The sequence below is a fragment of the Mobula birostris genome, chromosome 10 (assembly GCF_030028105.1).
Source record: "Mobula birostris isolate sMobBir1 chromosome 10, sMobBir1.hap1, whole genome shotgun sequence".
Classification (NCBI taxonomy): domain Eukaryota; kingdom Metazoa; phylum Chordata; class Chondrichthyes; order Myliobatiformes; family Myliobatidae; genus Mobula; species Mobula birostris.
Genome location: NC_092379.1, coordinates 1,300,265 through 1,325,630, shown reverse-complemented (window position 1 = coordinate 1,325,630; position 25,366 = coordinate 1,300,265). Strand labels below are relative to the sequence as shown.

Below are 25,366 nucleotides of genomic sequence, written 5' to 3'. Positions count from 1 at the left end.
TGTGTTTCTAAGCTACATTGACTGTTCTGTTGCGCATCTTACTGTACATACTATGACAAATTACAATAATTTGCACATTCAGACGGAGATATAACTTAATAATTTTTACTCCTCATGTACGTGAAGGATGTAACAAATAAAGTCAATTCAATTCAAATTCACCCTGAAATTTGAGAAAGAGAAGCTAAAGTCAGATGCATCGGTATTCTAGTGGAGTAAAGGAAATTACAGAGGCACGAGAGAGGAGTTGGTCAGAATTGATTGGAAAAGAACACTGGCAGGAATGAAGGCAGGCAGCAATGGATGGAATTTCTGGAAGCAATTCAGAAGGCAGAGGATATCCCAAAGAGAAGGAAGTATTCTAAAGGAAAGATGACACAACCGTGAATAACAAGAGAAGTAAAAGCCAACATAAAAGGTCAAAGAGAGGGCATATAATAGAGCAAAAAAAATTAGTGGCAATTTAGAGGATTGGTAAGCTTTTAAAAACCAACAGAAGGCAACTAAATGGTCGTTAAGGTGGTAAAGATGGATTATGAAAGTAAGCTACCCAATAATATTAAGCCGGATACCTGAAGTTTCTTCATATTATATATATATATATATATATATATATATAAAGTGTAAGAGAGAGGTGAGAGTGGATATTGGACCACTGGAGAGGTAGTAATAGGGGAGAAGGAAATGGTGAACAAACTGGTTAGGTATTTTGCATTAGTCTTCACTGCAGAAGCCACATGCAGCATGGTGGAAGTTCCAGGCGTCAGGGGGCATGAAGTGTGTGAAGTTCTCATTACTAGGGAGACAGTTCTTGAGAAACTGAAAGGTCTGAAGGTGGATAAGTCACCTAGACCAAATGGTGTTCACCCCAGAGTTCTGAAAGAGGTGGCTGAAGAGATTGTTGGGGCATTAATAATGATCTTTCAAGAATCACTAGATTCTGGCATGGTTCCAGAAGACTGGAAAATTGTAAATGTCACTCTACTCTTCAAGAAGGAAGAGAGGCAGAAGAAAGTAAATTGTAGGCCAGTTAGACTGACCTCAGAGGTTGGAATGATGTTGGAGTCAATTGCTAAGGATGTGGCTTTGGAGTACTTGGAAGCACATGATAAAATAGGCCATAGTCAGCATGGTTTCCATAAGACAGAATTTTGCCTGACAGATCTGTTGGAATTCTTTGAAGAAATAACAAGCAGAACAAATAAAGGAGATTTGGTTGATGTTGTGTACTTGGATTTTCAGAATGCCTTTGACAAAGTACCACATATGAGGCTGCTTAACAAGCTAAAGCCAATGGTATTACAGGAAAGATTCTAGCATGGATATGGCTGATTGGCAGGAGGCAGAGCGGGAGTAGAGGGAGCCTTTTCTGGTTGGCCGCTGGTGTTTAGCGGTCTTCTACAGGGGTCTGTGTTGGGACCAAAACTTTTTACATTATACAATCAATGATTTGGATGATGGAAAAGTTTGCAGACGATACAAAGATAGGTAGAAGAGCAGGTAATTTTGAGGAAATAGAGTACAGAAGGTCTTGGACAGATTAGGAGAATGGGCAAAGAAGTGGCAGATGGAATACAGTGTTGGAAAGTGTATGGTCATGCACTTTGGTAGAAGAAATGAAAGGGTTATTTTCTAAGTGGACAGAAAATACAAATATCTGAGGTGCAAAGGGATTTGGAAGTCATTGTGCAGGATTCCCTGAAGGTTAATTTGCAAGTCAAATCTGTGATGAGGAAGGCAAATGCAACGTCATCATTCATTTCAAGAGGACTAGAATATAAAAGCAAGTATGTAATGCCGAGACTTTATAAAGCACTGGTGAGTTCTCAGCTGATGTTGAGAGCAGATTTGTGTCCCTCATCTTAGAAAGGATGTGTTGAAACTATAGAGGGTTCACAAAAATTACTCCAGGATCAAACTGTTTGTCATATGAAGTGGCCCTGGGCCTGTATTCACTAGGATTCAGAAGAATTAGGGGTGACCTAATTGAAACATATTGAATGATGAAAAGGCAAACACCAGAAAATCTGCAGATGCTGGAATTTCAAGCAACACACATAAAAGTTGCTGGTGAACGCAGCAGGCCAGGCAGCATCTCTAGAAAGAGGTACAGTCGATGTTTCAGGCCAAGACCCTTCGTCAGGACTAACTGAAAGAGGAGCTAGTAAGAGATTTGAAAGTGGGAGGGGGAGGGGAAGATCCAAAATGATAGGAGAAGACAGGAGGGGGAGGGATGGAGCCAAGAGCTGGACAGTTGTTTGACAAAGGGATATGAGAGGATCATAGGACGGGAGGCCTAGGGAGAAAGAAAGGGGGGGGGGGGGAGGTGAAGCCCAGAGGATGGGCCAGGAGTATAGTGAGAAGGACAGAGGGAGAAAAAGGAGAGAGAGAAAAAGATTACATAAAATAATAAATAAATAAATAATGGATGGGGTATGAGGGGGAGGTGGGGCATTAGCAGAAGTTAGAGAAGTCGATGTTCATGCCATCAGGTTGGAGGCTACCCAGACGGAATATAAGGTGTTGTTCCTCCAACCTGAGTGTGGCTTCATCTTTATAGTAGAGGAGGCCGTGAATAGACATATCAGAATGGGAATGGGACGTGGAATTAAAATGTGTGGCCCCTGGGAAATCTTGCTTTCTCTAGCAGACAGAGCGTAGGTGTTCAGCAAAATGGTCTCCCAGTCTGCGTCGGGTCTCACTAATATATAGAGGGCCGCATTGGGAGCACCGGACACATCCTCCCGCCACCCCACTAGGAATAGGATTCCCCTTGTCCTCACCTACCACCCCACCAGCCTCTGGGTCCCACATATAATTCTCCGTAACTTCCGCCACCTCCAACGGGATCCCACCACTAAGCACATCTTTCCCTCCCCCACCCCCTCTGCTTTCCACAGGGATTGCTCCCTACTCAACTCCCCTGTCCATTCGTCTCCCCCATCCCTCCCCACTGATCTCCCTCCTGGCACTTACCCTTGTAAGCAGAACAGGTGCGACACATGCCCTTACACTTCCTCCCTCACCACCATTCAGGGCCCCAGACAGTCCTTCCAGGTGAGGCGACACTTCACCTGTGAGTCGGCTGGGGTGATATACTGTGTCCAGTGCTCCTGCTGCAGCCTTCTATATATTGGCGAGACCCGACACAGACTGGGAGTCTGTTTTGCTGAACGCCTATGCTCTGTCTGCCAGAGAAAGCAGGATCTCCTAGTGGCCACACATTTTAATTCCATGTCCCATTCCCATTCTGATATGTCTATCCACAGTAGTCTTTCCTCTACTGTAAAGATGAAGCCACACTCAGGTTGGAGGAACAACACCTTATATTCTGTCTGGGTAGCCTCCAACCTGATGGCATGAACATCGACTTCTCTAACTTCCGTTAATGCCCACCTCCCCCTCGTACCCCATCTGTTATTCATTTATTATATATTTCTTTTTCTCCCTCTGTCCCTCTCACTATTCTCCTTGCCCATCCTCTGGGCTCCCCCCCACCTTTCTTCCTCCTTATGCCTCCTGTCCCATGATCCTCTCATATCCCTTTTGCCAATCAATTGTCCAGCTGTTGGCTCCATCCCTCCCCCTCTTGTCTTCTCCTATCATTTTGGATCTCCCCCTCTCCCTCTCAAATCTCTTACTAGCTCCTCTTTCAGTTAGTCCTGACGAAGGGTCTCGGCCCGAAACGTCTTCCTATAGATGCTGCTTTACCTGCTGCATTCACCAGCAACTTTTAGTGTGTGTTGGATGATGAAAGGCCTTGACAGGCGAATGTGGAAGGGATGGTTCCTATGGTGGGAGAGTCTATGACCAGAGGACACAGCCTCAAATTAGAGGGGTATCCTTTTAGAATGGAGATGGAGGAATTTCTTTAACCAGAGAGTGGTAAATCTGTGGAAATTGTTACCACAGGAAGTTGTGGAGACCAAGTCTTTATGTATATTAAGGCAGAGGTTGGTAGATTCTCGATTGGTTGGGGGCATGAAAGGATATGGGGGGGGGGGGGGAGAAGAGAGGATGGGAAGCAAGGGATTGGGGCCGAGAGGAAAAATGGATCAGCCATGATGAAATGGTGGAGCAGATTCAATAGGCCAAATGGTCTGGTTCTAGTCCCACTTCTTATGTCATCTCCCCAAGCTAGAGTTAGCATCACTGAAGGAATTTGTGGAAAGGTCCACAACTCCAGAGGTTTCATAAGTAACACCAATTTTATTTCACAGTACATGGCCATCGACTTAATTGTGGATTTCAGGAAGGGGAAGACATAAGAACACACATCACTCCTCATTTAGGGGTCAGAAGGATGAGGGGGGGGATCTCACTGAAACCTTTTGAATGTTGATAGGCCTAGACAGAGAAGTGGAGAGTCTAGGACAAGGGGGCACAGCCTCAGGATAGAGGAGCTCTGTTTTGAAAGGGCGATGTGGAGAAATTTCTTTATAGCCAAAGGGTGGCGAGTTTGTAGAACTTGTTGCCACATGCAGCTGTGGAGGCCAGTTCACTGGGTGTATTTAAGGGAGAGATTCTTGATTGGACATGGCATCAGACATTACGGGGAGAAGGCCGGGAGCTGGGGCTGGGGGGAGAAGGGATTTTCAGCCATGATTGAATGGCAGAGCACACTCGATGGACCAAATGGCCTAATTCTGCTCCGATGTCTTATGGATCTTGGGGTTCAAGTTCATAGCTCCCTAACAGCAGCTACAGCAGATGCGAAGGTGGTTAGGGCAGCATAAGGCATGTTCATCTTTATTAGTCTGGGCACTGAGTTCAAAAGTCAGGAAGTTATGTTGCAACTTTATAAAATACTAGTTCGCCTGTATTTGGAGTATTGCATACAGTTCAGGTCACCCATTAGAGGAAGGATGTTGTGGCTTTGAAGAGGGTGCAGAAGAGGTTTATCAGGATGTTGTATGGATTAGAAAGCATTGACTATAATGAGGGGTTGGACACAATTGGGTTACTTTCTCTAGAGTGACAGAGGCTGAGATGAGATCTGATAGAAGTTTATAAGATTATGGGAGGCATAGGTAGAGCAGACAAGACAGTATCTTTTCCCAGGGTTGAATTGTCTAATACCAGAGGGATGCATTTAAGGTGAGGAGGCAATTTCAAAGGAGATGTGAGGGGCAAGTGTGTTGTTGTTGTTGTTGTTGTTGTTTTTTTTTTTTAAAAACAGAGTGGTGGGTGCCTGGAATGTGATGCCTGGGGTGGTGGTAGAGGTGGAAACATTAGGTACTTTCAAGAATGTAAGGAAAATGGAAGGATATGGATATTGTGTAGGCATAAGGGATTAGTTTAGTTACTAATTTACTTAGTTCAGCACATTATTAGAGTCATAGAAAACTACAGCACAGAAACGGGCCTCCCGGTCCATCTAGTCCATACAGAACCACTTAAACTGCCTGTCCCATCGACCTGCACCATAGCCCTCCATAACCCTCCCATCCATGTACCTACCCAAACTTCACTTAAATGTTGAAATCGACCCTGCATCCATCACTTGTGCCAGTAACTTGTTCCACACTCTCATCATCCTCTGAGTGAAGAAGTTTCCTCTCATGTTCCCTTTAAATATTTTACCTTTCTCCCTAAACCCATGACCTCTAATTGCAGTCTCACCCAACCACAGTGGAAAAAGCCTGCTTGTATTTACTCTTATCTATACCCCTCAATTTCGTAGATGTCTTATCAAACGTCCTCTCAACCTTTTACATTCTGGGGAATAAAGTTCTAACCTACTCTTACAACTTTGATCCACTAGTCCCAACAACATCCTGGTAAATTTTCTCTGTACATTGTGTTCCAAAGGGCCTGTTCCTGTACGCCACCACGAGAGACTAAAAGTTACAAATTACAGGGGCCTAATGGTGTGCATTTAAATTAATGTTCAATATAGTATTAGCACACATCTATGAATGGTGCCATCCACACACAAGTATTTGATCAAATTTTGCAATCTCCAAGATTAAAAATACTTGAAATCCATCTGACTTTCTGAAGCACTTTGCAAGCTTACAGCTTTAATTTTGAACATACCTTATTGGTGCAGGAAACTTGGTCCCAACTGTCTTGTCCTTTTTAGCAATCTGTTTAATTTGAAATAGACGACGCCTCATGCATGCTGTCAACTCAGGGTCCAAGTGCCATATGAAAATGCAACTGTGGATTTTAAATAAAGTTTAGAATTCTGAAAATATATTTAGAACCATAGAACCATAGAAACTACAGCACAGAAACAGGCCCTTTGGCCCTTCTTGGCTGTGCCGAACCATTTTCTGCCTAGTCCCACTGACCTGCACACGGACCATATCCCTCCATACACCTGCCATCCATGTATCTGTCCAATTTATTCTTAAATGTTAAAAAAGAACCCGCATTTACCACCTCCTCTGGCAGCTCATTCCATACTCCCACCACTCTCTGCGTGAAGAAGCCCCCTCTAATGTTCCCTTTAAACTTTTCCCCCCTCACCCTTAACCCATGTACTCTGGTTTTTTTTCTCTCCTTGCCTCAGTGGAAAAAGCCTGCTTGCATTCACTCTATCTATACCCATCATAATTTTATATACCTCTATCAAATCTCCCCTCATTCTTCTACACTCCAGGGAATAAAGTCCTAACCTATTCAACCTTTCTCTGTAACTGAGTTTCTCAAGTCCCGGCAACATCCTTGTAAACCTTCTCTGCGCTCTTTCAACCTTATTTATATCCTTCCTGTAATTTGGTGACCAAAACTGAACACAATACTCCAGATTCGGCCTCACCAATGCCTTATACAACCTCATCATAACATTCCAGCTCTTATACTCAATACTTCGATTAATAAAGGCCAATGTACCAAAAGCTCTCTTTACGACCCTATCTACCTGTGACGACACTTTTAGGGAATTTTGTATCTGTATTCCCAGATCCCTCTGTTCTACTGCACTCCTCAGTGCCTTACCATTAACCCTGTATGTTCTACCTTGGTTTGTCCTTCCAACGTGCAATACCTCACACTTGTCTGTATTAAACTCCATCTGCCATTTTTCAGCCCATTTTTCCAGCTGGTCCAAGTCCCTCTGCAGGCTCTGAAAACCTTCCTCACTGTCTACTACACCTCCAATCTTTGTATCATCAGCAAACTTGCTGATCCAATTTACCACATTATCATCCAGATCATTGATATTGATGACAAATAACAATGGACCCAGCACTGATCCCTGTGGCACACCACTAGTCACAGGCCTCCACTCAGAGAAGCAATTCTCTACCACCACTTATATTTACAATATAATAATGTGATACACAGATTTAATCAATAAATAGATGGGGCAATGTTTCATAATCAAAAAAGTACAACATGACAGTTTTTTTTAGTGACAATCAGTTACACGTATGGTGCTGGCTTACAAAATAAGGCCTTTCAATAATTCTGTTTACATCACAATGAGCAGATTTGGTGGCAAGTATTTACCTGTCTCCTGATACTGTTATCAGATATTTGCAATCATGAGTAAATTTCATGCCAGTTACAATTTCTAAAACAGAAGGATAAAAGTTAATTTGAAATATTGTGTGATTTGCAAGCTATATGCAATATTCTGTAACTGGGGAATGTACAATTCAAGGCAATAAAACTGTTTTCAGGGAAGGCAAAATACTTGATGTGAATTTCAGCACAAAACTAGTTACCTGTCAACTCTAAACACCTATGCCCCCCTCCCCTACTCTCCAGATGAACATGCAATAAGGATAGAAACTAAATTCCATCACAGCTTTGAAATCCTGGTATGTTTCAGCAACTAAAAAGCAAAGAACAAAAAAAAAAACAAAAATAATGCAGGTACTAGAAATTTGAAAAATAAATACCCAGGGGATCAGGCAACATCTGGGGTCAATGAAACAATCAACAGTTTCGACTGGTAACTTTTCATCACATCCAAGATAAAGCAAAAAGAAGGTTTGAAGTTGCAGAGAAGGGGAGGGATCGATAAGACAAAAGGGTTTTGTGACTAGATAGAAACTAACTGAATGATATGAATCTTGGTACTGTCAACTGAGCAAAATGAAGGTGGGGTGATGGAAGGAATGCTGAATCGCAGCCGATCTGTCTAGAAACGTAAACCGAGAAAAATGAAAGGGAACATTAGTGAAAAGAACGTAATGCTGGCGATACAGAACACGACAGGTTGCTGGAAACCTGGAAAGAGAATGCTGAACGCAGTCAGCAGCTTAGACAGAAAAACCTGAGTTAATTGACCGTTAAAGTAGATGGATCTGTATTCTTTGCCATTTACAATGACAAGTAATTTTATATTATTGAAACACAAGATGCGAAAGAGAGATTACAGGACAGAGATTGAGATGGGTTTTCTCTAATTGTAGAAGGACACAGGAACTGGGGTAGCCATGCTCATATTGAATGACAGAGTAGGCTTGTGGGACCACATAACCTTCATGGTTTTTTTTGGTGGTTTTGTATTTGTTGTAAAAATTCCATGCTAAAAATTTTGATTGCAATTGTTTACATTTGTACCAGTCACATTCATTTAGTCACATTTATTCTTTTAAATCATAAATTCTTTTCATTTAGAGACATTATACAATCCGATATCTTTTTTAAAATATCCATATTTACAAAAAAGATAGATGAGTAAATGGAAATAATTTCCAATTGACAAGTTCAGCTTAGACTTGCTCTGTGTACTCAAACCTCAAACAATTCAAACAAGAATGCACAAGATCACCAGATATCTCACAAGAGGAAAAAAACAAAATATGGGGCTCAAGGAATGAAAGCAAATTTAGTACAGACTGAATACAAGTTGTCAACTGCTTATAAGTTTAACTACCTGAATGTCCAAACATACTGGCTACACATTCTCCAGTGTAGAAGTCAAAGATGGAAATATTCTTGTCAGAACAACTAGTTGCTACGAATGTTCCAGAAGGATCCATCTGAACCTAAAATTGAAAGCAGACAATCTTCTAGGAAAATAGACCATAGACCAAATAAATTAATTCAAGAGTCACTGGTAACAATGCAGATAGTATGAAAAAAAAATCACAGAAATGAGTAATTCACTGCATAGGAAGCAATCATTCAGCACAATCTGGGACTTGAATCCATTTTCCTAGCTGTTGATCAAGAAATTGCGTGTTTATTTTTAATGCTCATTTTAAATCTTTCTAAAGCTGCTAAAACAATAGGCATTCTATTCATTCCCTTATATTCAAGTGCTTTCATTATTCTGGCAGCAGAGGCCAGCCCATATCACCCTTTGGTTTAAGGGTTGTCTACTTGCTTCAGCATACTTTCTATTTTGAAATAGATGGGAATGGAGGCAAGGAACAGAACTGTAGTTCATGGAACCAGATGACGGAATATCTCGAACCCCAGGAATACAAGCAAATTTCTGAAGATGACAAGCAATATCATATATTGAAGTGCAAAGCATTGGGATACACAAAACACCATAGGAACCACTTTGGTGGTCTTTAAAATATCTGTGCTCTTCTAACCTTTGCTTTGTTGTTTTCTCGCATATAATTGAGAAAGGATCATATGATAGTATGTATATAAACAAAGGAAAGCATATGTGCCCATTCACCAAACCGTAAGTTTTTCTGGGAAATTATTTAGTTAGCCACATTCCCAGGCTTTTCCTCTCATTCCTGCAGAAAATGAACAATCCACAAGATCATAAGATAGAAGCATAATTAGGCCATTTGCCCATTTGTCCATTTTTCCTCTCAGCCTCAATCTCCTGCCTTCTCCCCGTATCCCTTTCATGTCTTGACCAATCAAGAATTATCAACCTCGGTCTTAAATATACATAAAGCCTTGGCCTCCACAGATGCCTGTGGCAAAGAATTTCAGATTCACCACTCGCCGGCTAAAGAAATTCTTCCTTATCCGTTCTAAAAGGATACCCCTCTACTTTGAGGTTGTGTCCACTGTTCGTAGAGTCTCCCAGCATGGGAAACATCTTCTCCACATCACTCTATCAAGGTCTTTTCATCATTCATTAGATTTCAATTAGGTCACTCCTCATTCTTCTGAATCCTAGTGAATACAGCCCCAGAGCCATCAAACACTCTTCATATGACAAACAAGACATATGACAATCCTGGAATCAATTTCGTGAACCTCCTTCAGAACCTCCCCGGAGTCAGCACATCCTTTCTAAGATAAGGGGCCCAAAACTGCTCACAATACTCCAAGTGAGGCCTCAACCTTACATCCTTGTTTTTATATTCTAGTATTTGCAATGGTCTTTTAAATACGAACATCTGTCAAACGTGACTGTCAGCATCCTTGCTCTTCCATCTTCTCTCACATTTATTGACAGCAGATCTACAAAGGTGCTGTGATTAAGTGTGACTGATGCTTCTCAACAATACCCTCAACTTCCAACTACGCTAATTTCTATTTATTCTGAAAGCAAGGAATCATTAACATTTTTCACTGAATGCAAAATCCAGGGTATTGGGTCTTGTGGGAGGTCTGGGAGACTTCCAGTTTCCCTGATGATGTACCTGTGCATAATGCACCAAGCATGTTAAGGAGCTGGAGCCGCAGTTCGATGACCTTCAGATCATATCGGAGAATGAGGAAGTGTTCGATAGGAACTACAGGGAGGTAGTCATCCCCAAGTTGCAGGACACAAGTACCTGTGTAAGTGTCAGGAAAGGGAAAGGGAACAGGCAGCCGGTGCAGAGTACCCCTGTGGTTATTTCCCTCAAAAATAAGTAAACTGCTTTGGATACTGTTTGGGGGGGGGGGAATAAGGGGGAGAATGAGGAGCCTGAGGTCTTGGTACATATTGATATAACGCCATAGGCCAGAAATTGGGGTGGTCCTAAAGAGAGAATTTAGGGAACTAGGTAAAAAGCTGAAAAGCAGGACCTCCAGAATAGTAAACTCTGGATTGCTGTCTGTACCACATACCAGTAGGTATAGAACAATTGGGCAGATGAATGCGTGGCTGAAGGATTGGTGCAAAGGGCAGGGTTTCAGATTTCTTTATCATTGGGATCTCTTCTGGGGATGGTATGACCTGTACAAAAAGAACAGGTTACACCTTAAGCTGACGGGGACCAATATCCTTGCAAGCAAGTTTGCTAAAGCTGCTGGGGAGGGTTTAACTGATTTGGCAGGGAGATGGGAACGGAATGATGGGGCTTCGGATGGGGCAGTTGGTATACAATATATGCAGAGTGTAGTAAGTTTGTGAGGAAGGACAGGCAGATGATTGGGCAAAATTGCAGTCAGTGTACGAGTTGAAATGTAACATGGGGGCAAAATCAAAAAAGGGTGATGAATGCAGGAATGAAGGTGATACATTTGAATGCACACAGTATACGGAATCAAGTAGATGATCTTGCAGTGCAGTTAGAGATTGATAGGCATGACGTTGTGGACATCACTGAGACCTTGCTAAAAGATGATCATAGCTGGAAGCCTAAAATCCAAGAATACAGACAGTATCGAAAGGACAGGCAGGGTGGGGTGACTGTAGGTAAAAAATCAAATCAAGTCCTTAGAAAATGATGGCATAAGATCAAAAGGTGTAGAATCCTTGTGGGTAAAGTTAAGAAACTGTAAGGGTAAAAAGTCCCTGATGGGAGATATGTACAGGCCTCCAAACATCAGCCAAGAAGTGGGCTATAAATTACAACAGGAGAGAGAAAAAGGGTAATGTTATGATAGTCACGGGGGATTTCATTATGCAGGTAAATAGAGAGAATCAGGTTGGTGGTGCATACTAAGAGAGGGAATTTGTAAAGTGCCTACAAGGTGGCTTTTTAGACCAGCTTGTCATTAAGCCCAGTAGGGGAAAGGCAAGTCTGGATTGGGCATGGTGTAAAGAATCAGATTTGATTAGGGAGTTTGGGAGGCAGTGATCATGATATGATAGAATTCACCCTGCAGTTTGATAGGAAGAAGATAAACCTATTTTCTATTTATGATTTATAATTTAAATTTTTAATATTTACTATCGATTTGTAATCCAGGGAGCGCAAAGCGCAGAATCAAATATCGCTGTGATGATTGCACACTCTAGTATCAATTGTTTGGCAACAATAAAGTATTAGTATAAATGGATGTATTAGTATTAAAATGGAGTTAGGGGAATTACAGAGTCATGAGATGAGCAGGCCAAAGTTGATTGCAAGGGGATACTAGCAGGGATGACGACATCCCTGCTAGAGTTTCTAGGAGCACTTTGGAAGGCGCAGGAGAGATGTATCCCAAAGATGAAGGAATTCTAAAGAGAGGATGAAGCAACTGCGGCCGACAAGGGAAGTCAGAGACAGCACAAAAGCAAAATATTGCAAAAATTAGTGGGAAGGTAGAGAATTAGGAAGTTTTAAAAACCAATAGACTTGGGAGTCCTTGTGCAGGATTCCCAAAGATGATCCTGCCAGTAGTAAGGAAGGCAAATACAACGTTAGCATTTATTTTGAGGGGATTAGAAAATAAGAGGAAGTATGTAATGCTGAGGGTTTATAAGGCATTGCACAGACCATAATTGGAGTATTGCGAGCTGTTTTGGTCCCCTTATCTAAAGGGTATGCTGGCATTGTAAAAGGTCTAGAAGAGCTTCACGAGAATGATTCTCGGTTAACATGAGGTGTGTTTGATGGCTCTGGGCCTGTACCTGTTGGAGTTTAGAAGAATTTTGGGGGGGGGGGGGGGAGAGAGGAGAGAAATGAATCATTGAAACCTATTAAATATTGAAAGGTCTGGATTCCAATAGTGTATGAGCCTACAACCACCAGAGGTCACAGTCTCAGAATTCAGGGACATCCATTTGTAATAGAGATGAGGAGAATTTTTTTTTAGCCGCAGGGTAATGAATCTATGGAATTCATTGCTACAGATGGCTGTGGAAGACAAGTTATTGAGTATATTTAAAGTGGAGTTCGATAGGTTCTTGATTAGTCAGGGCATCAAAAGTTACAGGAAGAAAACAGGAGAATGGGATTCAGAGGGATAATGAGCCATGATGGAATGTCAGAGCAGACTTGATGTACAGGGATAGGCCTAACTCTGCTCCATGTCCCATGTTCTCTCCTTTCCCTGGTCTCAACTTTTGTTGGTGAGATGTCAAAGTCAGGACATGTATGAGGTTTTGTCATCTCATGTTAACCATGCACAGGAGAGTCAGCTCCCCATTGATAATAGAAGAAATTCTGAAAATGATTTTGAGATTACTTTGAGAAGGATCCCATCTTCACTCTGTGAACCTTTGAAGCATCTTTTTTGCTTTCCATTGCTGATGTTATATATTCTGCAAAATTGAAAAGAAGAGGGAAAAAAACAAATGAATTTTCTTGTACCTCCTTACTTTTCTCCTCTCATAGATCAGCCTAATTCTCAGTATTTCCAGTACAGTGTATGGCTCGAGAGCTTGAATGTTGGTAACAGTAATACCCTAGTTAAAACGAACTAACATACCTGGTAATTTAAGGTGTACACAGCTCAGATACTAAAATGAATTGATTTCTGGAAGCTCAGTTGGGATGTGACAGCAGATCTCTGCCTTCCTACCTGCAGGTAGCACACAGCGCATAATAAAGATTGCAAATGATACCAAAGCTCATCTTTTGGTTGACAGTAAAGAAGGATTTGCTTTAGTCAGAGGGTGGTGAATCTGTAGAATTCATTGCCACAGATGGCTATGGAGGACAAGTCATTAGGTATATTTAAAGTGGAGGTTAATAGGTTCTTGATTAGTCAGGGTATCAAAAGTTATACAGAGAAAGCAGGAGTATGGAATTGAAAGTGAAAATAACTCAGCCATGACTAAATAGCACAGTGGTTTTGATAGGCCAAATGGCCTAATTCTGCTCCTATGTCTTATGGTCTTATAAATCACTTGGTCAACTGGCCAAAGTGGGAAATAAAATTTTTAGCACGAGTATGAGTAATGCATCAGGGGAGGTGCAACAGGGCAAGGGTATTCAATATTGGCAATAGACAGACTTTGGAATATACATCTACAGATCCTTAAAAAGCATTACAAGCAAACTAAGGTGGCCAATAAAAGCATACAAGATGCTTTCTTTTGTAAGTCAACCCCAGAATATAAATGCTAGGAGTTGATAATACAATTATCATGCTAGTTAGGTCACAGTAAGAGTACAGCGGTAAAAAAGAATTGTGACTTCACTGGAGCGGTACACAGAAAATTTACAAAGGTGTTGCCTGGACTGGTTACAAGGAAAAATAGCTGTATTTGTTTGCAATAATGGAAGCCAAACGGAGACTTAACATGAGGCAAATAAGATAATGAGGGGCCTCAAAAAGGGAATTAGGAAGGGTCTATGCCAATTAGCTGAATGATCAAAAACCAAGGAACATAAATTTAAAAGTGATTGTCAAATGATCGAGGAAATGAAAATACTTTTCGCCAGTGTTGTACTCACTGCTTGAATGAGGGACAGAGGCAGAAGCCTTCATTAATATTAGATGTATTTGAACAGGGATGTCCTAATGTCCTGCAGATCGAGATCTGGACAGTTGGTACAAGTTGGATAGCACCTACTTTTGATCAACATGGACATAATAAAGAAATGACCTCTTTCTATGACATGCATTTTATAACCTTACCTTCTCAAGAGAATTTAAATTATAGCATCTGAATTGGGAACCCTGATGTAATAGCTTACAAAAAAATTAAGACCATTCCCTCTGAAAAAAAGAAACTTACCTAATATTTCTGTCCTGGCAGCCTATAGTTGCATATTTTCGAGAGATATCAACATCCATGTCATACAGTGTTGTCTTTCCAACAACATGATGAGTTCTTGTAAACAGAACTCCATTGACAGACTGTCAAAAGAAAATTTAAAGAAAATACTACCCACACTCAGCAAAACAACATTAACATATTGATGGATACAAACATTAAAAAGAGGAAAAGGGCAGGTCTTCCAGAAAGTCAAGTAATTCATGTGTTGATCAATAAGGAGTTTTACACCTCTGTGATCATTTCCCATTCTCCTATTGAATGTCCATTATTTTAAACATCTCCATAAGGTCATCCCTCATCCTCCTATTGAATCTCCATGAATTTATACACCTCCATAAGATCATCCCTCATTCTCCTATTGAAACTCCATGAGTTTATACACCTCCATAAGATCATCCCTCATTCTCCTATTGAATCTCCATGAATTTATACACCTCCATAAGATCATCCCTCATTCTATCGAATCTTCATGAATTTATACACTTCCATAAGTTTTTCCCTCATTCTATTGAATCTCCATGAGTTTATACACCTCCATAAGATCATCCCTCATTCTCCTATGCTCCAATGAAAAAAATTCCCAACCTGCTCAACCTCTCTCCATAACATAGTCCTTCAAGTTCGAGGAACATCCTCATAAATATTCCCTGCATTCTTTCCAGTTTGATGGCATCTTTCCAATAGCATTGTAATCAAACTGAACATAATGGCAAGTCACCAGAGAAAGCATGCATTAACTATAGAGGAAATGATGAAGAAAATAAACTAACGAGGTTTACCTTGTGTGCAGTTCGAAAGTAGATACTTTTATCAGCTCCACAACTAACCATTTTAACAATATCGTTACTGGCTGCAGGAAAGAATAAACAAAACACAACAAGGTTATCAACAATCTGTATCATAATACGTGGAGTGACTGGGACTTTGGCTCAACTAGACCATACTAAACAATTACTCTGCCTAGTCTTGTCAGGCTGCACCTGGACCATAGTCTTCTATATCTCTCCCATCCACCTATCCAAATTTCTCTGAAATGTTGAGATCAATCCCACATCCATCACTTACGCTGGCAGCTCGGTCCACACACTCACCACCCTGAGTTAAGTAGTTCCCTTTCATGTTCCCTTAATTTCACCTTGGCCCCCACAAACCCATGACCTCTAGTTGTAGTCTCACCCAACCTCAGTAGAAAAGCCCTGCATGTATTTACCCTATCTATACACCTCATAATTTTGTAGGTCATATTATATACATTTTGTTCTCAGTATGGATTAAAAAAATACACAATGAACCCATAACTGACATCTCATATAACTGAACAATACAGTACCTGATTTAATAGATTATAAAAGCATATTTCAAAACAATATGTAATGAGCCCTCTAAATTCCTCTAAGTTCATTAAAAATCCTATATAAAAATATTCAACATTCAACAGCAGTAACATAAAAATACATCAAACCACGGAAAGGTCAGTTAGGACCATGGAAGTTACAAGAGATAGAGGTGAAATATTACAGCAAGGTAACTCCAGAACTAAGTGCTTTGGTAAATCCAAGCCCCAAAAACCCAGACATTCACCACCCTCTATGAAAACCTCCAGCCCAGGTTAAATGATCATCTCCTTATTTTGTAGGAATGGCTCATCTGAGACTTTCCCACTAGTGGAAACAGCCCAAGACCTACAATGTCATGCTTCCTTAGAATCTTATACTACATTAAGATCACCCTTCATTCCAAGCTCCAGAGAATACAGATCATTTTTTTAGCCACTAGAGATAGGACAGCTCTCCCAGCCCACAAATTACCTTTGTGAATGACTTTTGGACTTCCATTAAATTTACTGGACAGAGACCATGCAGAGAACAATGTGACCTCACCAACATGCTGTAAAATTGCAAAATACTCCCTTAGTTCTAAACTCTAATCCCCTGGCAACATATCAGACCAATTAATTAAAATCCCATGTCATTTTATAATTAAGAGTAAAAGAGCACTAGGGAAGGAGAAAAACACCTCAGGTCCAAAGAGGCAATCTGTGTAGGGAGTCACGTATGCTTATCACATGAAACAATGCTGTTTGTCAAATACAAATTGACTTTGTTGTGATTATAGTTGGTAAGGTTTGTAAGTGACATGAAAATTAGCGTGATTTTTAGATTGCAGAATGATATTCGTCTGCTGGTGGATTGTGCGGAACAAAAACAGATGGAATTTATTGCTCTTCGGTATGAGAGGATGTATTTTAGGATGTCTAATCAGAATAAGACATGTATAAATGAGTGTTGGGACCCTAAAGAACATTGAACATAGAACAGTACAATACAATCTCCAGTCCATGATGTTATGCTGACCTATATAAACCTACTTCATGATCTAACCCTTCTCTTCTACAGAACCCATAACCCTCCATTTTCTTATATACATGTGCTTATATAAGAGTCTTTTATACGTTCGTAATATATCAGCTTTCACCACCACTGTGCAGAGTACATTCCAGGCATCTACAACTCTTTTGTATAAAAAGAAACTACCTCTGACATTTCCACTACCTTTTCCTCGATTGACCTTAAAGCCCTCTTGTATTGGCCAATTGCCACTCTGGGGGAAAGGTGCTGAATACCGACTCTATTTATACCTCAAAATTTTGTACAACTCTATCAAGTTGTCTCTCCTTGTCCAAACCTGTGCAACCTTTCCTCATACATCACGTCTCCAACCCAGGCAGCATCCTGCAAGTCTGTGCATTTTTATAAACCTTCCACATCCTTCAGTGGCTGGTAAATTGATGGAGAAGATCCTGAGAGGCAGGATTTATGAACATTTGGAGAGACATAATATGATTAGGAATAGTCAGCATGGCTTTGTCAAAGGCAGGTAGTGCCTTACGAGCCTGATTGAATTATTTTTTTTATATAAAAAGGATGTGACTAAACACATTGATGAAGGTAGTGCAGAAGATGTAGTGTATATGAATTGCAGAAAGGCATTTGATAAGGTACCCCATGCAAGGCTTATTGAGAAAGTAAGGAGGCATGGGATGGTTGTGGATGGGTCATATTCTGCTTGAAGGCCGGTGACCAGTGGTGTGCCTCAGGGATCTGTTCTGGGACCCCTACTCTTTGTGATTTTTATAAATGACCTGGCTGAGGAAGTGGAGGGATGGTTTAGTAAGTTTGCTGATGAGCAAAAGGTTGAGGATGTTACAGATAGTGTGGAGGGTTGTCAGAGGTTAGAGCAGGACATTGATAGGATGCAAAACTGGGCTAAGAAGTGGCAGATGGAGTTCAACCCAGATAAGTGTGAAATGGTTCATTTTGGTAGGTCAAATATGATGGTAGAATGTAGTATTAATGGTAAGACTCCTGGCAGTGTGGAGGATCAGAGGGATCTTGGGGTCCGAGTCCATAGGACACTCAAAGCGGCTGCGCAGGTTGACTCTGTGGCTTAGAAGGCACACGGTGCATTGGCCTTCATCAACTGTGGGATTGAGTTTAGGAGCCGAGAGGTAATGTCACAGTTATATAGCACCCTGGTCAGACTCCACTTGGAGTCCTGTGCTCAGTTCTAGTGACCTCACTACAGGAAGGATGTGGAAACTATAAAGGGTACAGAGGAGATTTACAAGGATGTTGCCTGGATTAGGGAGCACGTCTTATGAGAATAGGATGAGTGAACTCCGCCTTTTCTCCTTGGAGCGACGGAGGATGAGAGGTGACCTGATAGAGGTGTAAGATGAGAGGCATTGATCGTGTGGATAGCCAGAGGCTTTTTCCCCAGGGCTGAAATGGCCAACACGAGAGGCCACAGTTTTAAGGTGCTTGGAAGTAGGTACAGAGAAGGTGTCAGGGGTAAGTCTTTTACGTAGAGAGTGGTGAGTGCATGGAATGGGCTACCAGCGATGGTGGTGGAGGTGGATACGATAGGGTCTTTTAAGAGACTTCTGGATAGGTACATGGAGCTTAGAAAGATAGAGGGCTATGGGTAACCCTAGGTAATTTCTAAAATAAGTACATGTTTGGCAGAGCATCGTGAGCCAAAGGGCCTGTATTGTGCTGTAGGTTTTCTATGTTTCTACATTCTTCCTATAATGAGGTGACCATAACTGTACACAATACTCCAAATATGGTCTAACCAGTTTTCTAGAGCTGCCACATTACCCACAGTTCTTGAACTCAAGCTCCCAACTAATGAAGGCCAGCATACCACGTGCCTTCTTAACCATCCTATCAACTTGTGTGGCAACTTTGTGGAGGAACAGAAGAATCTTCAGGTGTAGATCCATAATCCTCTCAAGACTAAGAATTCAGCCATTAACCTTGGACTCTACCTTCAAGACCTACCTTCCAAAATGCATCACCTTACACTTTTCTGTATAGAGCTTCATGGGCCAATTATAAAAACACATTTGAAATAGGTTTTCTGGGCTCATGGCCACAAAATGGGACTAATGAGGAGCAAGGATCTTTTTGAATTCTCCCACCAAACTATTAGAGTTGCTCAACTAGCTACTTATAAAGCAATTCTGTTGTAATAAGGAAACTGAGTGAAGTTAGAAAGAACTGTATGTAGAATGTCAGTCATGATTTCACTAAAATCTACAACAGGTTTAAGGGATCTATGGCATATTCTTGCTATTTAATTTCTTTCCTTTAAGCAAAGATCCAGACGAGCAATACACTACTTGGTTTAATAACCCAGGTCTAAGAAATAATAAAAGTCACTATGACACCTTACTAATAGGTTAAAACCAGCAGAACAGAAGTGAAGGAATGAACATATACATCTTTTTAAGTGCTGAACAAGGAATTAAGTTCAATCAATATAATGAAGCAGAAATATTGCTTAAAGTACCTGCAAACTTCACAGCAGTAATTGAAGAGGAATGGTCATCTAGTGTCTGTGCCAGGCTATACTGTTTGTCCACATTTAATATATGGATTAGGCGGTCTCTGCTTGCTGTTGCCAACAACTTCAATCCTTAATAAAATTTAATAAATGTGTTAAAATAGTAACAAGGGATTGAAAATTATTACGGAAAAATAATGACAAAACATTAAAATTATTTGATATTAAATATTAATATCAAATAGTGGATTCCAGTTAATTGGGTCATTGGTTAATCGGCACAGTCATTTGAGACAACTCAAATTACAAGAACCTAATCGTGAAAATAACCAGGATTTTCTTCATTTATTTGAGACACTATGCTGCTTAACTGGGACATGAGGCTGTTATCAAACAATTTCTCACTAATGTCAGACAAGTGTGCTTGTGTGGCCATTAGACACTACACCGGATTTACAGCAAAACATTTTTACTGTCAGTTGCATGTGTGTATAAGTTCAAGAAGCAGTGATTTTTTTCCACTGATAGTTGGTGAGAAATAAGCAGCAAGACAATTCAGAATTGTTTTGCTCACTGCAGTTTCAAGCATTCAGGCTTGGAGATACCAGAAACAGCTGGGAGTGAAAATGAAATTATTTCACCACTTCAACAAGTTAAGAAATATGAATAATTTGAAGGTACTGAAAATAAGCTTAAATGTTACCTTTAGTCCCTACCAGACGCTCAGCTCTCACCTGTGGCTCCAAGTAGCTGCTTGTATGTGACAGTGGCCACACCTCGGTACATCACTTCAACAAGGGGGCTAAACCAGGTGAGAGTAGCCTGCGGGTCTCATACTTTGCTGAGGAAGGGACATGCCTGTCCAAGGATGCAAAGTTGAATCTGGTGGACTGGGCAAATGAGATCTACAGTGAGATCCAACTGCCAGGAAGGCAGATCTGCAACGCTCATGGAGAGCGAAGGGCATGATGAGATACAGAAGACATGGTCATCCATTCCAACCAAGGAAGACTCCAGCTGAGACAACTACACAAACCACTTCCGAGGCTGAGTGTAACTGCCCCATGCGATAGCTTTTCCACTTCAAAAACTCTCCTGGTCTAATACACTAGAAAACAAACAGTTGTATTGGTAGTGTTCCAATTTATTCTCTATTTCATTTAAATACATGGGTAACCCTAGGTAAGTTCTAAAGTACGTACCTGTTTGGCACAGCATTGTGGGCCAAAGGGCCTGTATTGTGCTGTAGGTTTTCTATGTTTCTATGTTACATAATTTGTTACTCGGTTAAACTCTAGTTTGTCCTTTTAATACCTTTTTAACTATTTCCATGAAACTTCAGCTAATTGGGGCATCCACTTAATTGGGTGGAAATGTACTGGTCCCAGTATGTCAGGGGAATCCTCTGTACATTGAAAAATACATTTGTAAAAGTTACTGATTTACACGACATGCAACATGAGAAATGGCAGCAGGCTGTTGAAAAACAACATTTAAGGCAAGGTTAAATACAAACCTATTTGGTGATTTGTTCAAAGAGTAATTAGACATGGAATAGCAGAAATAATTAGCCATTGGGAAATAAAAACTATCCTTGAGGTTTCCTCTCATTAATAGTTGACAAAATAAAAAAATCACTCTCTTCCACCAACTTTGGGTCAAGAACACAAGAGCACATATCAAAATTGGATTTCCATTGCTGGATTTCGCACTTTGGAAGCCTGTTCAAGTATTATGAAGAGCTGCTTCTGCATAAATCACAGAGATTTGAGCAGGATCACACGAATGGCCAAGCGTGGCTTTGGACACCACACCACAGGTGTGGTCTCGGGTGTTCTCAAGGATTAATTACCCAGAATAAAAACAGTAGACTTCTACAATCAGTTTCCTCAGTAATTGATTGCATTGTTACTTCCCTGAGAAATTGAGTGTTCAGCTAATGTTACAATGGGAATGGGGAATCAAAATGCTGTTGAAATCTGTCATGATCTTATCATCTGCTTGTGGCCTACTCTTTACTATCTTATGTTTAAATAAAAGCAAAACTTCTTCTGTATCATCTGATCGAGTAACCAGGGCCTCGATGCTAGATATTGATCTGAGGAAAGGACATTGGTATTGGCTTGCTTATGTTTCCAGCAATGTAACAGATTTTTGTGGTATTTTCTAGTGCCTTGAGATGTCGACTGTAGTTGGTCCATGCCTCAGAAGCACATGGAAGGGAAAGAGTCTCAGCTGCTCAGCAGACTGATTTTTTTTCGTGGCCAGGTCTGAAGTTGAATACTCCATTCCTCGCTTAAAACTGTTGAATTTTATGAACGTCTGTCTTGACTGAGAAATAGAACATAGAATAGTACAGCACGGTACAGGCCCTTCGGCCCACAATGTTATGCCGACCCTCAAACCCTGCCTCCCATGTAATCCCCCTCCTAAAATTCCTCCATATACCTGTCTAGTAGTCTCTTAAACTTCACTAGTGTATCTGCATCCACCATTGACTCAGGCAGTGCATTCCACGCACCAACCACTCTGAGTAAAAAACCTTCCTCTAATATCCCCCTTGAACTTCCCACTCCTTACCTTAAAGCCATGTCCTCTTGTATTGAGCAGTGGTGCCCTGGGGAAGAGGTGCTGGCTGTCCACTCTATCTATTCCTCTTATTATCTTGTACACCTCTATCATGTCTCCTCTCATCCTCCTTCTCTCCAAAGAGTAAAGCCCTAGCTCCCTTAATCTCTGATCATAATCCATACTCTCTAAAGCAGGCAGCATCCTGGTAAATCTCCTCTGTACTCTTCCCAATGCTTCCACATCCTTCCTATAGTGAGGTGACCAGAACTAGACACAGTACTCCAAGTGTGGCCTAACCAGAGTTTTATAGAGCTGCATCATTACCTTGCGACTCTTAAACTCTATCCTTCGACTTATGAAAGCTAACACCCCATAAGCTTTCTTAACTACCCTATCTACCTGTCAGGCAACTTTCAGGGATCTGTGGACATGTACCCTCAGATCCCTCTGCTCCTCCACACTACCAAGTATCCTGCCATTTACTTTGTACTCTGCCTTGGAGTTTGTCCTTCCAAAGTGTACACCTCACACTTCTCCAGGTTGAACTCCATCTGCCACTTCTCAGCCCACTTCTGCATCCTATCAATGTCTCTCTGCAACCTTCGACAATCCACTACACTATCTACAACACACCAACCTTTGTGTCATCTACAAACTTGCCAAATCACCCTTCTACCCCCACATCCAGGTCGTTAATAAAAATCACGAATAGTAGAGGTCCCAGAATTGATCCTTGTGGGACACCACTAGTCACAACCCTCCAATCTGAATGTACTCCCTCCACCACGACCCTTTGCCTTCTGCAGGCAAGCCTATTCTGAATCCACCTGGCCAAACTTCCCTGGATCCCATGCCTTCTGACTTTCTGAATAAACCTACTGTGTGGAACCTTGTCAAATGCCTTACTAAAATCCATGTAGATCACATCCACTTCACTACCCTCATCTATATGCCTGGTCATCTCCTCAAAGAACTATCAGGTATGTTAGACACGATCTGCCCTTCACAAAGCCATGCTGACTGTCCCTGATCAGACCATGATTCTCTAAATGCCCACAGATCCTATCTTTAAGAATCTCTAACAGCTTTCCCACCACAGACGTAAGGCTCACTGGTCTATAATTACCCGGACTATCCCTACTACCTTTTTTGAACAAGGGGACAACATTCGCCTCCCTCCAATCCTCCGGTACCATTCCTGTGGACAATGAGGACATAAAGATCCTAGCCAGAGGCTCAGTAATCTTTTCCCTCGCCTCGTGGAGCAGCCTGGGGAATATTCTGTCATGCCCTGGGGACTTATCCATCCTAATGTGTTTTAACAACTCCAACACCTCCTCTCCCTCAATATCAACATGCTCCAGAACATCAACCTCACTCTTATTGTCCTCACCATCATCAAGTTCCCTCTCATTGGTGAATACCAAAGAGAAGTATTCATTGAGGACCTCGCTCACTTCCACAGCCTCCAGGCACATCTTCCCACCTTTATCTCTAATCAGTCCTACCTTCACTCCTATCTTCCTTTTGTCCTTCACATAATTGAAGATGAATGCCAGAATATTGATAGTTGTCCACATTTTCAGGGCTTCTCTATTTATCGCCAATGGATAGTGAGACATAAATGGGGTAGGCTGACAAATGACCTCTGCATTGCATATATCAAGTTCAAGGCTCATCTTCCCACATGCATTGTTGAACAAGTTAATGACATAAAGGAACTTGGCCTCAGGACATGCACAAGATCAAATACGTGAGCAGCTTGATCAATGGCTTTCATCTGCTGAACTGTTGAATAGCCTTCTTTTGGATCTGAAGATTAGTTCTGCTCACACATGAAAACATTTTAAGGAGGTGAACATTGCAAAGAGAAGACTAAAAGTGCACAGTGATTAGTCTTCGATAAGATTAGTTTAGTTAGATACATTCTGGTTAATACCTTGGTTTACATGCTGTTACAAAACAAGTAAAAGATGGCAGTAATTAGGAATGCTCAAAGTCAGCTTCCATAAAAATTCATTTCCATGAAACATTTAATAAGTAAACATTTCTTAAATTATGTTGCCATGATTTTGTTGATGTCTCAGACAATGATGCGTCATAGTAGCTTTAAGACATTCAAGATGCATCATAAGAGTTTTAAGGTATGTATACAGAGTTTGGAGGATTTTTTTTTAATCAATTATGCTTATTTGGGAGTGACAGCTACTCATCTTCAGTCCCCAGGCCCTTTCCCTACAGACAGTGGGAGAAACAAATAGCAGCTGCCTTCAAACAAAAAGACTAAGCATTTGCAAACTCAATAATCAGTAGGCAGTTGAAAGTAAATTGTACAATTACTCACCAGTTTCAGGTTTTGAGTACTCAAGACAGAGAATCTCAGAATCATGAGCTTCAACTTTCATTAGTTCATCCAAGAACTGCAGATCAAAAATTCTGAAAACAAAAGAAAAACACTTTACCATGTTTCAGACTATTGTGTTTAATATAAAACTCTACTGGTTACATAACACAGTTGCACTTAAATACCCATCAGCCCCCAGCCCTCTATTTTTCCAAGTATAACTGGGAGAAGCAACATTTGCCAGCCAGGACTACAAATAGAGATAGGGAAACAAGTAATGTTCAATGTACTATTGATTGTTCAATAAATATTATGAATTTTAAATTAAAACAGAGGAAGATGAAATTGTTCATGAGGCCAGGCAGCCCCTGTGGATATAATGATGCTGAGGAAATTTTGCTTTTATTTAAGCATAAGGATCAGGAAAAAGAATAGGCCACACGCACTTGATAAGATCATGACAGATTTCAGCATTTTGCTCCCCTAATCTTCTTCAATGAATTCCTGTTACTCCTTGAACTTATTCCTTGAATAAACTTATCCATACCCCTGAAGGTTTAGAATTTCCAGAACTTAATGATTAAAAAGCATTTTCAAAAGTATATTACAATGGCTGTGAAATGAAGGCCAAGGGGTTTGGAAACACCCAGCAGTTCAGGCACAGTTCATGGAGAGAGAAAAACTGACTTATAGATAATATACAGCAGAACTGACCAATTCTGGAAAACAAAGGCTAAAATACACAAAACTATTGAATATGATAAGACACTAGTACGAGGCTCCATTAGCACAGGGTGCAAAGCCACAGATGGTCAGAGTGGATTAGGATCATCATCATCATTATGTGCAGTGTCATA

The 25,366-nt window shown here is 40.9% G+C and overlaps 1 protein-coding gene across 2 annotated transcripts in view; it reads right to left on the bottom strand.

The window, feature by feature from the left end:
* LOC140203752 (WD repeat-containing protein 62-like) overlaps positions 1–25,366 on the bottom strand; it is a 140,533-nt gene that overhangs the window by 58,831 nt on the left and 56,336 nt on the right. For both annotated transcript variants that reach the window (XM_072269799.1, XM_072269800.1), the window contains exons 12-19: positions 24,510–24,601; positions 19,601–19,726; positions 15,526–15,596; positions 14,705–14,826; positions 13,207–13,282; positions 8,837–8,948; positions 7,459–7,522; positions 6,040–6,162 (exon numbers count right to left, since the gene is read on the bottom strand). In XM_072269799.1, coding sequence (XP_072125900.1) covers positions 6,040–6,162; positions 7,459–7,522; positions 8,837–8,948; positions 13,207–13,282; positions 14,705–14,826; positions 15,526–15,596; positions 19,601–19,726; positions 24,510–24,601 — 786 coding nt within the window. The remainder of the gene's footprint in view (positions 1–6,039; positions 6,163–7,458; positions 7,523–8,836; positions 8,949–13,206; positions 13,283–14,704; positions 14,827–15,525; positions 15,597–19,600; positions 19,727–24,509; positions 24,602–25,366) is intronic.